Genomic DNA, 20,477 nt, shown 5'->3' with positions numbered 1-20,477 from the left:
AGTACTGTAAATCAAACAACACCACAAAAAAATGCCACTTCACAACATTGAAATAACCAAAATCAGTCCAGTCATCAGGCAGAGCAGCTCAAGTGCTTTCAAGTAGAGGGAAGTGATGCATGAGAAAGATTCAGACCTTCCATATCACTCCAATCACAGTGATGAAAAGTGGCTGTCAGTGTGGATTACGACCAGCTTTAAAACTGACGCAACATTTACAGAGTACAGCTGTGTCACTGACCCCTCATGAGAATACTAGGGCAAAGAACAGGGAATTTTGGCATATATACTTTTATTTCTTGCTTTTATTCCTTGCACAGCATTTAATCTTCAATATATTTCTTTTACATTTTATTTCATTACATTTCTTTGTTTTAAACTTTTCAAAATCCTAAAACTTTGTTTATTGAAGGGAAAAATGTGATTTTGAATTCCAGGTTTTCAGAGGTCATTTACATAGAACTCTTAAAGGTACAGTAGCAAAAACAGCCAGAGGTCAGAGAGAGAGTGCACAATCATGGTCTTGTAAAACTAAAACTTTGTTTTTAGTAGCAAGAAACCTTGAATAACTTTATAAATGGACATCTGGGGGAAAAAATGAAATGCTACAAAAGTGCTGATTATGTCCCCTTTAAGTCGTGACCTAGGATGCAATTGTTTTTGGGTTGGGGGAGATTAATACGTTTATCATGAAGCACACGGTCTCTTTTTAAGTACTCCATCTCTCATATCAAAGTACCTGTTTCCCAGTGGCTCGTATGGAGACAAATTGAATCCAGCTCATCCTTCATTCACAGGCAGACTGACACACCGAGGTGTCACTCCTGAATTCACCTTGATTAATCACGTCTCACTGGAGGGAATCAGACATCAAGCGAATGATGATATTTGACTTTGCTGCAACGCTGTGAGGGGCAATTAATTGAGGGGAAGAGATTTTCTGTTCTTTCTTTTTTCAGTTATATTTGATTTGCATGTGTTGTCAAAACATGCCAGCTCCCCCGTTACCTCAAAGCAGGGTAACTGTATGTTAGAATTTTTAATAGATTTTTTTTTCTATTTTATTTTTCAATTATTTCAAACGTTTTAGTGTAGTTTTAGGTAATATGGTCTTTTCTAGTTTTAGTTTTTCCAATGTATACGTTAAGTATTTCCAAATATAAGTTCAACATGTTTAACGGCATAACATTTCTCAGGGCCATCTAGTGTTGTGGCATTTTCATGTTTAAAGATTAAAATGTTAATATACCGTGTATCAAAAGCTAAAAATGTATTTGTGGTCATTTATTCAGCCTGATACCATGAACATTACTGTGACTATGGCAACATTTTTGCAAAATGAAAATACGTGCTTCATTACATGTTTTGCAAGCAGTTCCCAGTGAAATGTCCAGCGGGGAGGCGCCAAAAGCGAGTGTAATGGTGTCATAATCGGACATATTGTTTCTCAATGTCCATTCTTTTTGCATTCTTATGTTCTTGTGGGCTTGTTTGACGTCATCACCCACCTCCAAAAAAATAAAACAATTAAGAGGGTTTTGAATCTATGTATCGTAGCACATCTCAAACCTCGCAAAGATGCGTTTTATACCCTCGTGTCTTCTGAGTTCGCTCTTTCAAGCTAGTTAGGCAAGACGTTCTTAGTACTGAAGACAGGATTTAATCCTACTGTACATATGATGTGTCATCGCTTTTCAATTATATTTTGCCAATTTTATCATCTTCAGCGGTCGTTTGACTCCACTAAATGACTTTCTTGTGACGCTCCACACTCTAGCTCAGTAGGTGGTGGTAATGCACCATAAACTGGATTACTGACCACCAATAGACATCACAAGAAGAGGAAACAAATTCTTGCCTGTGACAGTGCTATACATCATGATTTGTTTTAATTTTTTTTATAAATAGTACTTAAATAAACAGCAATGGTGTTGATTATGGAGTTGCTGTTATGTTCAGTCGATAACTGTATTGCATTGTCAGTGTTCTCTTGTTCGGAACAAAACAATATCATATTAGCTGGATAGCTAGCTAGCAGCTACCAAGGCTCATTTCCAGTTTCCATGACAGCAAGGCTATGAAGCCGCTAGCCTTCTGGCTGTGATTCAGTTAGCTAGTTGTGTATAACTTTGCTGAACTGCTTGAGTTTTTAGCAACACATACCTGATCCGATTGTGTAGATGTAGAATACAGACAAAATATTAAAAAAGAAAGTTTATTATCATTATCGAAAATATATTTTTTTTCCGATAAATATCAATATATTTTTATCACTGAGCCCTACCACTGTGTGAGTAATAGTGTGAGAAATAAGTGTTTATTAAGTCATAATCAGCCATGTTTGCAAAAATGTAATTATGTTATTGTACATTCTCTGAGGAGTGGGTTGGTTGGTTGGTCAGTCGGTCAAACAAATCAAATTAATTTAGTTTTCATTGTAGTTTTCCTTAACAATAAAACTGGCTGTTAGCCTAGTCGTAACAGATCCATGAATGATCTGGGGAGCCGACATGTCTGGGCAAACCACCTCAAACACTCATCGCTGATGCTGGCCCACACACGTTTGTAACCTAAGCACTCCAAAAGATTTACTGGTGAAACCAACTGCTGAGTTTGGAAATGAAAAATGCTCCTACATTTTCCATTCTCCTGACCTGATGGTGGGCACAAATGTGATATTTGGCTATTCTTACACCTCACACCAACACAAAAAAAAAAGAATAAAAGAGTAAAAATGGTTATTAATGTGCCAGTGTTTCTTCAACTAAAGGCACTCTTGGAACTGTGGACTGAACAATTATCTCTCTCAAAACACACTTTTCACACTGTCACTTGTTTATTAATTTTTTGTACTAACAATGTACAACAGTGTATATACCTGTACATGCGTCACAGGAGAACTCATTTTTGACCTTTTGACCAGTTTTCTCCTTGATTGTTTTCTTCACACATCACATGTTATTTTATATATTTTGCACATATTTTATCTTAAGCTTTCTTGACACTGTTGGTAAACAAGTACACTAGCTCATTTTTTAATTGATTAAAAAATGTATTTTTATTAATAACATTATTATAAGCAGTTGAGGAAATGATGCCACATTTAGTTGTTATTTGTATACAAATTTATATCAGTTATTTTCACACAATAAATATTAATACGGGTTATTCGCAATTCACTCTTTATTTATATTAACAGAGTTATAAAAGTGTAAACGTGTAATAATTAATATTGCTGTAATGAATTATCATATTTTAAGATTGGAAGTCTTGGTCTGGGACAAGAGTAACACATAAGTACAGGATAATCTACAGTAAACCGGTCATTATCCCAAAATAATGTAGATTATCCCACAATTACATGGCTACTTACCAAATAAATAATTACATGGATATGAAATAATGATTTGAGGTGAAATTACATCATTATGTGAGAAGAGGCTGCAGAGTCTCCAGAAACAACTGAATTCCACCTTCAGTTTGCGTCTTTAAGTGTTTATATTGCAAAAATGACCATATGACTGTTCATTATCTCACTTATTACAAAACTAATAGCCAAATAAAAACATAAATGGACATGAAAGTTGACCAGAATCAAATGTTCCAGAGAGCCGCGTAATAAACTCTCTATATAAAATACTTTCGAAAAGTAGCAGTGGTGTAGGTGCCATTGGCATGCATACGTTTCCAAGTCAGTTTTAATGTGACCATCATATAACAAAATGTATTAGTTTTAATAAAAATCATATTCTGGGACATAAAACGGTCTATACATTGCTAAAGACACTTGAGTATTTATGTGTAACCCCTCTTATACATCTGTTGTATTAGCCGTTAACGTTCACATCATTCTGCTGTTGAACAAGTGAAATTAAGACATGGCATTGAGGAAGGAGTTAAAGAGCATCCTGCTAAGCAGAAATAAAGCTGATTAAGATGTCTGGATTAAATTGCTAATGAATGTTCCAGAAAGCAATAAATGGGCATAAAGCTGTGAACAAAACTATGAGGCTCATTATCAGGAGGAGAATTTCATAACAGAGACTGAATGTTAACTCAATTTTAACAGCTCCTGCCAATTCAAGCCATGTGATTTACTCTGACCTGATTACCGCCACATGATTAAAAAGCCAATTACATCGCAAGTCAAAATTATTTTTTTGTGGTAATCAACACTGTGCCACAAATGTTGTTGACTGACCTTAACTTTTATTGAACCCAGAATATTCCTTTAATTACATTTTGTAGTTTATCTGATAATCATAATTTGGAATCATCCATTGACTAAGATCTCAAGTAATAGTTGTAGCATCTTCTCAGAGGATTATTTCAAAACTCAGCACATTGCATAACACTTTTTATTTTCAATCTTTTCCTCAGAGAGATGGATGGCACGTTTCATTTAACATTTCACAAGATTTCAGCTATTCAGTGTGTGCAGTAATGGTACCACAGGAAATGTGAACAAAGTTGCGCTGTTAGACGCAGGAAGTCCACGCTGCCATGTGAATGGCTTTGGTGCACCAGAACAATAACATCAGCCCACCCTCCTCTTCAATGAGCCATGCACATTCCAAGTATTTCTTCTTGGTTGCTAAGAAAAGGAGCCACTTTCTTCAGGGATTACATTACGTCTTAACTCTGAAAATGTGCATTCTGAAAAATTCCTGTTGACATGACAAATAGCCTATTATTTCTAAGGCTAAAAGAGGCTGTTAAATGAAAAAGCATTTTCCACCAAGTTTTCTGAGGCATATTTATAAAAAAAATAAAATTAAATTTAATTAAAAAAAATCCATGTGGTTGTTGTAAACTAGCAGTAACATTTCTGTGCTGTGGTAAAAGTTTGAGAACTTTGGTTTGAAGGCTACAAAGGGCAAAAATTGAGCTTTTCTCTGTGTAAACAATATAAAATATTTTCTGTGATAAGCAACTTTATGCTACAAATGCTATCAATTGAGCTGATTAAAACAATCAAGCTTCCTTTAAAGTCAAAAGTGACGTGTGATATATTTTTTGAAAGTTAAAGTATTTTAATTTGCAGAGAAAACTGTAAGTAAGCCATTCAAAGGCTGATTCCCCGGAGACATTGTGGCGCTTTCAAAACATTGCTCTGTTTGTTTGAGCATTCTGACCAACCCAACAGAGCAACACTGGCTCAACCAATGGTTTGAGATTAGGGCGGGGCTACCTGTTTGTCTGACCAGTCAAATACAAGGGGGAATGTTCAAGAAATCTATTTAATTTATTATTGCAATTTCACTGGGTAACACCAGTGGCGCAGAAATTACACACTTCACCTTTAAGAAAAGTGACATTTCCAAAAATTACCCAAAACGTCTGCTTTTACCGGTCCATATGCCACAGATCCTCAACTACTGACACAGATGGGTTGATCAGTTACAAAAGAATATAGTCTGAATATAGTCAACAGAATTGGCTTTTTCAAAGACAAAACTTGATTAGATTAAGCTTAGCTGTCTATCTTGATCTATGAGTCAGGGAAAAGAACCGTTTTCACCCAAAAACACATTTTGTTCGTCTCCACTCTGGACTGGCACAATTTCCAGTAATTACTGTGTACCATCTGAAACAAAGATTTGAGCTGAACACTACTGCACCCACAGTTTCAACCATAGGCAATGTCGGTTCTTATCAACTAATTTTACCCAGGATCAGGTAAGGACAAAAACATGACTCTAATAAAGGCAATGGAGGACAAACTCTTTTTTACATACCATCATAGGTGCCTCAGGGAATTACATTGCATATTTAATACCTTGTTAAAAGGATAGTTCACCCAAAAATGAAAATTCTGTCATCATTTCCTTACCCTCATGTTGTTCCAAACCCGTATGACTTTCTTCCGTGGAACACAAAAGGAGGTTTTAGGCAGAATGTTAGCCAGTCACCACTCACTTTCATTGCATCTTTTTTGTTAAAAAGGTAAGTTTTGCTGATTAATATCATGACTATGCTGATACACCAGCTAGACCAGCACCAAACCAGCACTAACTAGCATAAATCAGCCATGCAATGGGAATTGCATGCTGGTTGAGCTGGTCTCCACAGCCATATGAAAGACAAATATCTAATGCACAAGAGTTACTAGTGTCATTTTAACCTTTCCTATATTCACTGTCCAATTATGCTTCATACAGCATCCTGAAAAATTTAATCTGATCTCTTCACCTTCTCCATCCAAACAAGCTTTTACATTACTGCAGTCTGGAATGGATCATAGAGGCAGAGAACATTAATTATGATGAACTATACTATGCATGCTCATGATGCTATCAGATTATTGAAACACAAATAATGAAATATGAGTATCTTATATCATAATATATATCATCATTAAACAGTCAAAAACTCGATCTAAAATTCCATGCTAAATTTGATGAAGCATTTAAGCTTATAAAACAATACAGAAGCTCTAATTTAGCGGGGCACTTACATAATTATCTGGATACATAGCAAGCATCACTAATACAATGGCTCATACTTAAGATTTAGGGATTTTTCAAAACTACTACAGATTGGGGGCCTGGGTAGCTCAGCGAATATTGACGCCGACTACCACACCTGGAGTCGCGTCAGGTCTTCTAAGCAACAAAATTGGCCCAGTTGCTAGGGAGGGTAGAGTCACATGGGGTAACCGCCTCGTGGTCGCTATAATGTGTGGTTCTCGCTCTCGGTGGGGCCCCAGAGGCCAAAGCTGGAAGTGTTGTTAAACATATGGGCCACGTGTGAGCGTCAGTTTATGGGTGAAATGTCCACAGAGTGGCGCCAGAAGCAAGTTGTACATTTAGTTGTACAGTACTGTGCAAAAGTCTTAGGCACATAAGATGTTTCACAAAAGCTTTTGTCTTAAGATGGTTATTTATATCTTCAGCTTTAGTGTGACAATAGGAAATATAAATGTTAGACTCCCAAACATTACTTTTGCAAATAGAAAAGATTAGAATAGAAGAACAGGGAGCCCTGCAACAGATGTCATGGCCCCCACAGAGCCTCCCACTGAACATCGTGTCAGTCTGAGATTACATAAAGAGACAGAAGCAATTGAGACAGCTGAAATAGATAGAAGAACTGTGGCAAATTCTCCAAGAAGCTTGGAACATCCTATCTGCCAACAACCAAGAAAAACTGTGTCCAGGGGTACCTAGGAGAATTGGTGCTGTTTTAAATGCAAAGGTGGTCACACCGAATATTGATTTAGCTTTTTCGTGTTTACTGGACTTTGTATGACATTAAGTGATAAATGAAAACTATTTATGTCATTATTTTTGAAGACATCCTCACTATGCAACATTTTTCACAAGTGCCTAAAACTTTTGCACAGTACTGTAGATGATCATACGGTCAACAGGGATGCATATTTTCATTAACTCTATGCCCTAACCCAAACCCCAACCCTAAACCTAACTATAAGTGTAGTAAAAAATAAAATTTTAGTGTGAAAATGCGACCTCTAAAAAAAAAATCACGCCTACCATTGTTTGTGAACAAACGAGTATACACAAATTATACAAATGAGTAAAAGAATGCATTATATTAGATTTTTGAAAAGCAAGACATGCTTTACATAAAGAATCGCAATTTTAAATCGCAACATAGATATCTATATTATATCATGAATCCCACCGCTAGATAACAGTGATGCTCGCCTTTGCAAGCATCACTGAAAATGTTAATTTCAATAGAGTGGCATACCACTGGTTCACAGATCCCTCTGACTGTGCAGCAATTCCTCGGAAACAAGAACAGGCCTCACTTTCACCCCAAGAGCAGATTCCTCTCTTGGCAGGTTTACAATAGGCCCAGGAGCAGCCAGCGTGCAACCCGATCTGCCCCTGCACAGATTCCACCTCCTGGGACATTGTTCTGGGAGATAAAGGCAAGTGGCTGGGATAAAAAGCACCAGCAGATGGAAAAGAGAGAGAGAGAGAGAGAGAGACCATAGGCAGCCTGAGTCATCTGACCTAGGACTACCAGAACACTTCTGTGCATGCATAAACACTTGCACAATGTGTGTAAAGGTGGAATGTTCCAATTATTGTAGCAACCAGCATAAAAAATTAGCCAGGGCTTAAGGCAAAAATGCCTCCAAATGTGACATTATTTAACATATGATATATTTCATCACATATTCCATTATGGTATATAGAGTATATAGTATACTCAACTGGGGGCAAATATTGCCATTTAATAAAGTTAATTTCTGATACTGGCCTCCACCCATAACATGAACTCTGGCATCTTGGAAGCTAATCAAGTGGAGATTTTCAACCTGACTTGCTTGGATCGGAGTTTCTTTGGGCCAAATGGGTTTTCGTTGTGTGCAAGTACACGACAGGTTCTGTGGGGCCGCACTTGAATGGGCGTTCAGAAGAGAATTCCTCTGATGCCAGTATGCACTTGAGATCGATGGTCGCACACACCACAAGACAAAAGAGTCGTAGTGTGCATTTCTCCAGAAGACCTCTCAGTAACCGTAGTACAGTGAATCACTACTTTTACAAAAGAGAAAATCTGTGATCCTCTCTGTGAATAGCCACAACTGCGGCACATTCTTCACGAACAGCTTTTGAATTTAAGCTGAGTCAATTTTACTGTGAACTAAATTGTACAGATTGAAGGAACAACACACCCAATAAACAAATACATTTTGTCATCGTTTATTCTCCCTCATGTCGTTCCAAATCCTTATGACTGTCTTTCTTAAAACCAAAAAAGAAAAAATACAATTATATTTTGAAGAATCTTTACGCAGGTCTTTTCCATACCCAGACAGTTCATGGTGACAACAGCTATCAAGCTTCAAAAATGACAACCAAGAGAACCGCTGCAACCAGATCATGGAGCCAGTGAGTTGAATTTGGGAACCAAATCAGTCCAGTTTGAATCATTTAGTCTGATTTTGTGAACCAGATCAACTGGTTCATTGAAAAGTCATATGGACTACTTTTATGGTGGTTTTTGCTCATTTTTGTGCTTTTGGAGATTACCAGCTGGTAAGCAGTGGCAGTGTGCACTGTTGTTGTATGGAAAAGACCTGACAGTGATTTAAAATTTCTACTTATAACATTTATGAATAAAAGACTGTTATAAATAAATATAAGCATTTTTTTTAATGTAAAATAAATGTAAACCTTTTTTAAATGTAAGAACAAAATCCTGAATAATAAAAACAAAAGCAAAAAAAAAGTAAAATAAATAAAAACACGTTATTTTCTGATGTTTTTTTTTTTTTTTTTTTTTTAAGCTTGATAGCCAGTCACTAGAATGCACTGTTGTTGTATGGAAAAGACCTGACAGCGATTTAACAATTCTGCTTATAAAAAGTATGAATAAAGGACTGTTATAAATAAAAATAAGCAAATGTATTCCATATAAAATAAAATAATGTAATACATTAAATGTAAATAATAATAGAATGTAAGAATTATATCCGAAATTATAAAAGTATAAAAACGTGGAAATAAATGTAATTTTATGGTGTTTTCTGATAGTTTTTGTCCTTTTTTTTTATCTTTACAGCTAGTCACTAGTATGCACTGTTGATGAATGTTAAAGACCTGATAGTGATTTAGAAATTCTGCACATAAAATGCATGAATAAAATGCACTGATAAATAAATGTAAAATCAAATAATCTAATACATAAATATAAACATGAATTAAAATCTAGGAATAGTATACTGAACGAAAAATAAAAGCATGGGGGAAAAAATTGAAATAAATATATTTTATAGTCTTTTCTGATGGTTTTTTGTCCTTTTTGGAGCTTAAAAGTCAGTCACTAGAAGACACTGTCGTTGTATGTAAAAGACCTGACAGCGATTTAACAATTCTCCTTATCAAATGTATGAATAAAATACTGTTATAAATAAATGTAAGCATATTTATTCAATGTAAAATAAACCAATCTAATAAATAAATGTAAACATTTCATAAATGTACAAATAAAATACTGAATGACAAATACAAGCATAAGAACATTAAAACAGACAGGCCTACATTTTTACTGTGTTTTTTGATGATTTTTGTCATTTTTAGAGCTGTGCAGCCTTGGTCAACACAATGCACTGTTGTTGCATGGAAAAGACCTACGCAAAGATTCTTCAAAATATCTCATGTTTGGTTCCACAGAATAAAGAAAGTGGTAACGAAGGTGAATACATTTTACATTTTGTTAAACAATGTTCATATTTGGGTGAACAGCCAAAAGACCACCGTTCCTCTTTGGAACAATAAAGACTGCTTTTGGTTCATAAAGGTAAAATGTGGAATAGCATCACCTCTGTATAACTAATAACACTCGGTAAGTCAAACCAGGTTTATTCAACACATTGACTTACAATATTACCACATATAGATCCACTATTATAAACAAGTGGGCTCAGTTTGCACACAAAAATAATGCAAACATACAAACCAAATGCAATTGCAAAATGAACAATTTAATACATGCGGAGCACGACAAAGTAAAATGAATTTCTGCAAGCATGGAAGAGCAGACACAGGCTTCCCATACATCCTGATCAGACGTTTCCAAATGATCGTTTGATAGTTTCTCTTACCTGGTGAACACTTTCTTCATCCTCTGAAACACAGATGGAGATGCTGTGACTGTCTCTGAAGGAATAGTCTCAATAGTGGTGACAACATGGTTCTGATGCTCGGGAATCATGTCTAAAGCTGGAAACTAAAGCGATCGATCAGTAAGCAGTAATCATTCTTTGGTTATTCCGACAGTTTCAGCTTTCCATCCTGCAGGTGAGAGTAAACAGGTGTATATATCTCCAGTGAGTGATGCAGGAGAGATGCTGGAGGGTCCTATAGGTCGCTGGATGTTACAGATTCGTGAACGATTATGCACCTGTTTCCTTGAGTGGTTTGTGAGCAGAGGTTCCCCGGCGTTTCGGTGAGCATTTTCTGAAAGCCAGAGCTGGACTGCCGTGATTGTTGGGAGGCGGTGCGATTTTGAGTGAAATGCGCACTGTGACCGCTAGAGGTCACTGTTTCCAACGGTACACTCCAACCAATGCAGTAATTGAAAAATTATGCTTATTGAAATGTAAGAATAAAATACCTTAATAAATAAATAGAACATTTATTATATGTAAAATAAATGTTATAATATTTACGAATTTTAAAATAAAATACACTAGTAAATAAATGTAAACGTATTATATTTACGAATAAAATGAATGATAAATAAATGTAAATACATGGAAATGAATCAATGAATGAATGAAATCATAAATAAATGTATATAGAAATAATTAAAACAATTAAATCAAGAAGTACTTAAAAGGTTATTAAAAGGTTTAATAAATATTTCATAATAAAATGTATTTGTTATTCACTCTAAATAATGCAATTGAATGACAATGATTAGAAATTGTGCATAGAATTAGATACTGTAATAAATGAATATAACATTTATTAAATGTAAAATAAAGTAGGTCTATACTCTAATAAATGTAATGTTAGAATAACATACTGAATGAATAAATAAAAGCATTAAATGTGGATAGAAATAAATAAATAAACCCAGGAATTATATTTCAAATTTTTTTTAATATGTATATAAAAACAAAAAGCTGGCAAGGAATATCAGATTCATTCAAACAAGAGCAAGGGAGAATCAGTCCCTCAAAAACTTATAACAGTCTAAGAATGTTTTTTGTTTTTTTTACTTTTAACAACTCTAATTTAATAGATCACTAAAAATATAGTAATCATTGGCCTGAGATTCTATTTATTTGATCTCTTATTGTTCTCAGTAATGTAATCTGCCTTGGAATTTACATTAATTCATTTGGAAGACACTGTTCTCTAAAGCAATTTACACTTAAGTTATACATTTTATCAGCATATATGGGAATCAAATCCATGACCTTGCCAGTGCCATGCTACACCAGTTGAGCTATGGGAATCATTTTAAGAGCTTACTCGAAGTAGTGGGCAAAGAAAGCTTATTCATTTATTCAGTTTAACATAAATCACTCTACACAGATCACGCTGAGGTCAAAAGCTGTCAGTAATGACTAGTTGGGACACCACACAGAATTTTTAAGAACTCTTTAAAGTAACAAGTGAAAAAATATAAGACTCTGATTTAAGCTCTTTCCATAGCACAAACATTTCCCCTGATCCACTTTGACAGTTTCTTCCATCGGGTGCATTCAAAATAATGTCTTACGAGCAGCTGTGTGTAGTTTTATAAGGCTTGCACTGTCCAACGGCCCTCACCACAAAGCATCTTTAAATATATTTAAAAACAATCTATAAACCCAGATACATTGAAATAAAAAATTAAAAAAATTAAAAAAATGATTCACACATATAACCAGTAATTGTTAACAGGTAGAGTAGATTATGTTAATCATAACTGGAATCAAACATGTATTTGGGATTCTTGATTAATTTTTCCAACACTCTACTTATGTCAGATTGATAAGGCAATAGGTTCATGATATGCATCAGCATAAAAATAGCAAAGTTATACGAAACACAAAAATTAAAACTAGTAAAGGATAACGTAACTGGTAAGGGAATGTGAGAACATATCTGTTTAAAATAGAGATTGTCATACCTGTATTAAATGAGCAATTAATATGATAATATGCAGTTTGCATGAATAAGATGAAATATTATCACTCAAGGGCAACTTAAGTTATTTGCAGTAGAAATAATTAGCATTTTCAAATTTGCATTTTTATTTTATTAGTTGTTTACTCTATTTTTCCAAGTTAGTAGAAATAAATTTTTTGTTATTTTATTTGATCTGAAAATAAACAAATAAAAAATAAATTATTTTAATCATCTAAAGAAAGAATTTATTTTATTTTGTTATTTTATTTTATCTGAAAATTACAGAACAAATAAAAAACAAATTATTTTAATCATCTAAAGAAAGAAGGAAAGAATTTATTTTATTTTATTTTGTTTTTTTATTTGAAAATTACAGAACGAATAAAAAATAAATTATTTTAATCATCTAAAGAAAGAATTTATTTTATTTTGTTATTTTATTTGAAAATTACAGAACGAATAAAAAATAAATTATTTTAATCGAAAGAAATAATTAATTTTTATTTTATTTTGCCTGAAAATGACAGAACAAATAAAAATGAAATTATTTGAATCATAGAAAGATAAAAAGAAACAAAGAAACAAACAAAGAAAGAGATATACTCTTATTGATTCTTCTTAGGCTCCTGTTATTGATTCTTTTGCAGAAAAACAATTTCTCCTAAAGCCAAACAAACGTAAAAGAAGAAAATGAAATGAATTCACTACCTTTATCTTCAGAGGATGTAATCTTGCTATAAGGAAACACTGCAGGTTCCTCAAGTCCCTGTGCACAGAGATGTCAACTGAGACAGCACACGATCGGTCAGTCGTTCCCAAGAGGGCTACACGTCTAAGCTCAGATGCTTGTTAGTGTGCCAAAAGAACAGCTATGGATGCTTTGGCCCAAAATCCATAAATCGATAGCCTTTAATCGCAACATATCTTCATGTTTAATGGGCATGCTTAGAATTGTACAACAAAGCCTGGTTTACAAGTTATATCTTAATTTGCTTTTAAAACACTTAATAATTTAAATCAACATCCACTTCAAGTTCAATATGAGGCAGTGTTTAGGTTGAGAAAGTACTGTTTTCATACAGGCTTTGCCCACCCATCACCCCTTTGTTGTCATGGAAACCAGTGGCCAGCCTGCTGGACAGGATTCGCTCTCATATTGCATGTGTGAAAACTGCAGTGTAGAATATATTCTGAGCCTGAACCACATTGATGGGTCAGTGGCTTGTTCAGAGAGATTATACAGACAGCAGGTGCAATCATAACCATCAGAGAATTCTTGTATTTAGAATGGACAGCCTTTATTCCAACACTTTTAAAGGATGTTGCTCCCTGGGACCTTGACAAGCAAAGATCTGGCATAATGATGTTTGGATCATACATGATCAACTGTCCGTAATCAAGCTTTATATTTATCTATTTGTTTTGAAGCTGGAATAGATTCTTCTATGTAGAGCACACCTAACATGGAACCTAAGGCCACATCCACCCTAAAGGCCAAAAGTATACAAAGATTTCCTGACCAACCACTTGGCACCATGATGATTCTGATTACCGCTGGACTGTATTCTGTTTCCAGTCTCCATAAGAAGCAAGGTAAAAACTACCAAAATGAGTTATCCAGATACAGAACAACAACCATTTTAAGCATTAGGTGGAGTAAAAATGAGTTCAGGCTCAGCTTGTGTAGTTGGTGGCTGTCACAACAACTCGAAGTAATTAATGACATCAACGTAACTAACCTCGGGCCATTGCTTCATTGCGACTCTGTAAAGGATCTGCACTATGGAGCCATGTTTTTTTTTATTTGTCGATTTTACAAATTTAATGCACCAAACATTACATTATCTGCGAAAAGCAAATGCCAATGCAAGTGAAAACAACGCAGACCGGAAAACAATGGGCTTCCATTATGAATCGTAGAACACTTCCACATTCAGGAAACAGGTGGAAACTTTGGTTTTCAACTTGATGCATATTTTATCTTTAGCACAGTACACGCAGAAAATACGTATGCAGCCTTGTTTTTCTAGACACGCAGACAGTCTGAGTCTCTGCGTGTCATCAGCGCATGTGCCTGAGCATTGATGTGTGTCAAACACGTCCGTATGGCTTGGTCAAAAGAGTGTACTTTGAAAGGCTGAGCTCTCGACCGTGCACAAAATGGAATGGCATGCGGAAAAAGTATACTCTAGCCTTAAAGGTATAGTTCACCCAAAAATGATCATCTCTAAACATTTACTCACCATTATGGCATCTCAAAGTCAGATAAAATACAAACAAAAAAATGTTGGTGGATGTATGATGTATTTCTCCATACAGTGCAAGTCAACGGGGTCCAAAACCTTTAACCTCCCGAGGCCTGAGCGTGACTGCTGACTTTGTAACTAACACCTAATAAACAAGCAAAAAAAATAAAAATAAAAAATATTCTAAAGCTAATAGTTTTCCTATAAAGTCAGATTTTTTTTTTCATCAAATTGTTTATTATGTTTCCTGGAGTGTTGGTTATTCCTGTTTTTGAGACGGTACAGACATTACAGCATACTTTCTGTAAAGCTGAATAAATAATTCTGATTAAAAGTAATGGCCAACATCATCCGATCACTGCCAACCATGTTAAAATAAAATTTTGTATTATAAAATACTGAATCTATGTACTGATTACCATTTTCCCATGTCTGCCCAATATGTTGAGTGGTACAAACATCATCTGGACTTTTGGTCAGATTTTAGGAGTGAATGCACTTAGCTGCATAGAATGCTATAGGATGTCCCCTTGCTCCCTGTTTAGTGAATGACTTAACCTCCAGTGTGCTGTTTGTCTGCACCGGTCTCAGAACAGTTCGAAATGCACCTTATTTTCATCATAACTCTATATAAAGTCTCTGAAAGCTACATTTATCAGCTTTTGGATGAACCAGTTGATTCTAAATGTGAACATGCATAGTAAATATACAGTTGTGCTCAAAAGTTTGCATACCCTTGGAGAATTGGTAATATATGTTTAAACATAACCATTTTTAAAGAAAACATGAGTGATCAGGCAAAACACATTTCTTTTATTTCTCATGGGATTCATATTCAACTGTAGGTTATAAGAGAATGGCACAATCATAAAACAAAACATGGCAACAAAGAAAAAATGAAATGACCCCTGTTCAAAAGTCTGCATACTGTGTATTGCCCCCTTTAGCATCAATGACAGCGTGCAGTCTTTTCTAATAGTTGTCTATGAGGCCCCAAATTCTTGCAGGTGGTATAGCTGCCCATTCGTCTTGGCAAAATGCCTCCAGGTCATGCAAAGTCTTTGGTTGTCTCGCATGAACCGCACGTTTGAGATCTCCCCAGAGTGGCTCAATGATATTACGGTCAGGAGACTGTGATGGCCACTCCAGAACCTTCACCTTTTTCTGCTGTAACCACTGGAGGGTCAACTTGGCCTTGAGCTTAGGGTCATTGTCCTGCTGGAAAGTCCAAGAGCGTCCCATGCACAGCTTTCGTGCAGAAGAATGCAAATTGTCTGCCAGTATTTTCTGATAACATGCTACATTCATCTTGCCATCAATTTTCACAAGATTCCCCATGCCTTTAGAGCTCACACAACCCCAAAACATCAGTGAGCCACCACCATGCTTCACAGGGGGGATGGTATTCTTTTCACTATAGGCCTTGTTGACCCCTCTCCAAACATAGTGCTTATGGTTGTGACAATAAAGCTCTCTTTTGGTCTCGTCACTCCAAATGACAGTGTGCCAGAAGCTGTGAGGTGTGTCAAGGTGTTGTCGGGTATACTGTAACCGGGCTTTTTTGTGGCACTGGCTCAGTAAAGGCTTCTTTCTGGCAACTCGCTAATTTTTGTTCAAGTATCATCATACTGTGCTCCTTGAAACAACCACACCGTATTTTTCCAGAGCAGCCTGTATTTCTCCTGAGGTTACCTGTGGGTTTTTCTTTGTAACCTGAACAATTCTTCTGGCAGTTGTGGCTGAAATCTTTCTTGGTCTACCTGACCTTGGCTTGGTATCAAGAGATCCCCGAATTTTCCACTTCTTAATAAGTGATTGAACAGTACTGACTGGCATTTTCAAGGCTTTGGATATCTTTTTATATCCTTTTCCATCTTTATAAAGTTCCATTACCTTGTTACGCAGGTCTTTTGACAGTTCTTTTCTGCTTCCCATGGCTCAGTATCTAGCCTGCTCAGTGCATCTACGTGAGAGCTAACAAACTCATTGACTATTTATACACAGACACTAATGGCAATTAAAAAAATCCACAGGTGTGGGAAATTAACCTTTAATTGCCATTTAAACCTGCGTGTGTCACCTTGTGTGTCTGTAACAAGGCCAAATATTCAAGGGTATGTAAACTTTTGATCAGGGACATTTGGGTGATTTCTGTTATCATATGATTTAAAAAGGAGCCAAACAACTGTGTGATAATAAATGGCTTCATATGATCACTATCCTTTTTTTGCACGATCAGTCATATTTTCAAAATCAGTGCCAAAATTTCACAATTTCTGCCAGGGTATGCAAACTTTTCAGCAAACTGTATTTGAATGCATTTACTAATGAATAGAACCGTATTGTATAGTGATAACAAAATAAAAGAACAAAATGTATATTAAAATGAAGCAAAATGACCCACACCCAACATTGAAAAATATTAAAAATAACTAGCATGTTTTTTCAACTATTGAGGGAATAATGTTCCAATTTCCACATATGTGGACATCTTGTTTATCAACGCGCTGACATGCGAAAAATGAATGAATTTTTTTTAAAGTGGCATATCAAATGAAACTATAGATGCTACTCTTTACACCCAAATAGCTTTCAATTAAAAAACTTAGAGGTTTCTTACCAGAAGCACTTTCTGCACCTGTAGAAGCGCTTCACGGAAATCAACTCCATGCTGTTGTCACGTGATGTGGTGTGCCAGAAGTTTAACCCTTAAATGACATTCTAGAGTCTTGTGAACAATATTCAGCCAGTTTAAATGAATTCAAATTATGCCTTGCATGTAGCAAAGCCAAAATACCCTGTCCAGGGGTCACATGAGGTTAAGCTCCAAAAAGTACATCAAGGCAGCATAAAAGTAATTAATAGGACTATAGTGGATTAATCTTTGGCTTCTGAAGTTATCCGATCAGTTTTTGGTGAGAAACAGACCAAAATCTTGACATCTGCAGTCTCCTTGGCACGATCATGATTTGAAGCTTGACTGCGCTCTCTCGTATTTGACGCATGCGTAGAGCGTTTTACACGTGCTCTCTTAGTTTGTGTTCCATAAAAGAAAGTCGTATGAGTTTGAGATGCCATAAGGGTGAGTAAATGATGAGAGAATTAGCATTTTTGGGTGAACTATTCCTTTAATTTGTTTTTGGTTGAAAACACATTGATCTTACATTTTCCTCCACTGAAAATGGAAACTTTAGAAATCGCTCTCTAGTATGGCATACTTTGAAAAACAATAATGTTAGGAAATGGAAAATAGAGTTTTCAACCAAAAAAATAATACGATTTCATTTTTAGACAAAGTGCATGTTAGAAGCATGTTCTCTATCTTTACACAGCATTGCAATCTTAGCCCGCATGAATCAAATATTATTATAATTTTTTTATTATTTACAGTTGCCTCCGCTTCTGAGACTGTCAATCCACGCATCTTATCACATGGCTCGTTGTGCATTACACCACAGAGACTCCGCAGGCGGAGGGTCCACGATCCACGCATTACTTACCACGTGCCCCACTGAGAGCGAGGACCACTAATCGCGACCACGAGGAGGTTACCCCATGTGACTGTACCCTCCCTAGCAACCGGGCCAATTTGGTTGCTTAGGAGACCTGGCTGGAGTCACTCAAATATTATTATTAAAGATCACATGTAATCAGTACATTTGATTTGTGGCTTTTAGTCCATATCTTTAAGCCTCTAAGCCACTGACGTGCACAGAACGTGGGCTACAGGGGCGCAATCTAAAGGTGCCCTTCACAAATGTAAAGGTGACAAATGTACTGTTGATCTCTTTCAGGAAAAGGGACCAAAAATATTGATGACTGATCTTGCACTGCACAGTTTGGTCCAAATGTTCTCTTGAACGAAAAAGCCCTTTCCCCCAAATACTCACTGCAACCAACTAGCAATAGGGTCATGTAAGGTGCATTTGACGCTTTAAAGAGTTCTCCAAAAAAGTCAGTAAAAATCGGTCACTGGTAAAACATGTACTATAATATATTATAATAATATGCTCTGTTACATGCTGCACATTTTGCAAATGTAGTAGGTCATTTGGGAATTCTATACGCATACAGAAAAACAGTATACATCCTACACTGAAGAAATAGTAAGAGTAGTAGGCCTACAGTATGTTGGTATGATATTCTGAACATATCCAATGACTTACAATCGATTTCTTGACTGAAAGGCTATTGCATGAGAGATCCATTTAAAATGTGCACTCTGCAGCACGCCGCTATACAGAAGCCTTTATCTGTTTACCTTTGCTGAGGGCTGTGACTGTAGCATGACTACTTAGTCAACCGACGGGAGAAAAACACTCCTTTAGAAAAGAACGACCTGACAGCGTCTGTAATATAAGCACAAATCAAATCAAAAGAAAGGAATACAGAGCTCATAAAGCAAGTCCTTGAGTGGATTTACGCAGCCAATAATGCATCCCGACAGTTGTGCATTTCCTAAAACATCCTAATGATAATTCAGGGTTTGGCAAAGCACCTCAATTTGCTTGGGTGATCAAATGATTTGTTTCTACTCAAGGTGTTAGAATGCTGCTGCAGTATTTATCTTACTATCCACAGGGGGGCGGATCATCTAGAGATTCAGTCAATGCAATTCACTGACTGACTGAATGTCCTCTTGAGCTGTTTATATTTTTTACATTTATTTATTTTTTATATCAGAACCAATTACAATAATAAGTATTTTTATAAAGACCACCATGAAACACACTTTAAAGGTCAGTCTACCAGACGGATAAATTCTTATCCACTTTCAATAATAATCCTCATACAGTATCATCTTCTAGCTAGCACTGATATTTAGTTGTTTGTTTGCTTTGAATTTTGCTTCTCTTTATAAAGAAAAGATTATATTTCAGTAAAACCATAGGATCAATCATGGGCAGCTCCAGGGCTGGGCTACTGAGGCATGAGCCATGAATGTTTTGATCATCTTTTTGTAGTGACGTCAGAAATACCAGTGCTTATCAAGTTGATATGAAAATATATTCCATTTTATTATTTTAACATTACATTTTAAATTTAGGGTAATATATAAATGAATGATTCCTGTCTTTACGGTATTGATAACACCTAATACAAACTCAGTTCAGGACCCACGCGCTGTCTTGTCGGCAGCTGCTTTCCAACTCTCATGTTGCCTTTGTGTGCGCATGCAAGAAGAGAGCTTGCTGCTGTGTGTCTTGGAAACTGTGTTGAATTGGTCTATCCAGATGCAGTAAGTACCAAATATTTAGATATATAACCCTAAAAAACAAGGAGTAATATATAGGGGAGAGCGGGGCACAAAATAACACTTTTTGGTTTTCTTAAATTTGTGTAAATGCACTTGGGGTTCAAAGCAATTTTCTTTTTTCACATTAATTTTACACGTCTGGTACAAATATGTGGACTTGTTTCATGAATACAGTGTTTACTTTTTTTGCCATCTACCTGGAAAAAAAAGGAAAGTGAAATGTTACAACATGCCCCGTAGCACATTGTAACATGACCGTTATGACAGCTTAAAATTCCCTCTTACAACTATATCTGGTCTAATTCAAATAAATGGAAGATAAACTAAAATATTATGTCAATAAAAGCCATTTATTAACTTTGTCATATA

At 35.7% G+C, this 20,477-nt stretch overlaps 1 protein-coding gene across 1 annotated transcript in view; it reads right to left on the bottom strand.

The window, feature by feature from the left end:
* The window catches only part of slc35f1 (solute carrier family 35 member F1), a 121,064-nt gene extending 110,118 nt beyond the window's left edge, over positions 1-10,946 (bottom strand). The window contains exon 1 of the mRNA XM_051655174.1: positions 10,586-10,946. Coding sequence (XP_051511134.1) covers positions 10,586-10,695 — 110 coding nt within the window. The 5' untranslated portion in view covers positions 10,696-10,946. The remainder of the gene's footprint in view (positions 1-10,585) is intronic.
* Positions 10,947-20,477: the final 9,531 nt, after the last annotated feature.

This window comes from Myxocyprinus asiaticus, chromosome 25 (genome assembly GCF_019703515.2).
Source record: "Myxocyprinus asiaticus isolate MX2 ecotype Aquarium Trade chromosome 25, UBuf_Myxa_2, whole genome shotgun sequence".
NCBI classification, from domain to species: Eukaryota; Metazoa; Chordata; class Actinopteri; order Cypriniformes; family Catostomidae; genus Myxocyprinus; species Myxocyprinus asiaticus.
Note: the sequence above shows the minus strand (reverse complement) of the source record. Positions and strands in the feature narration are given on the sequence as shown.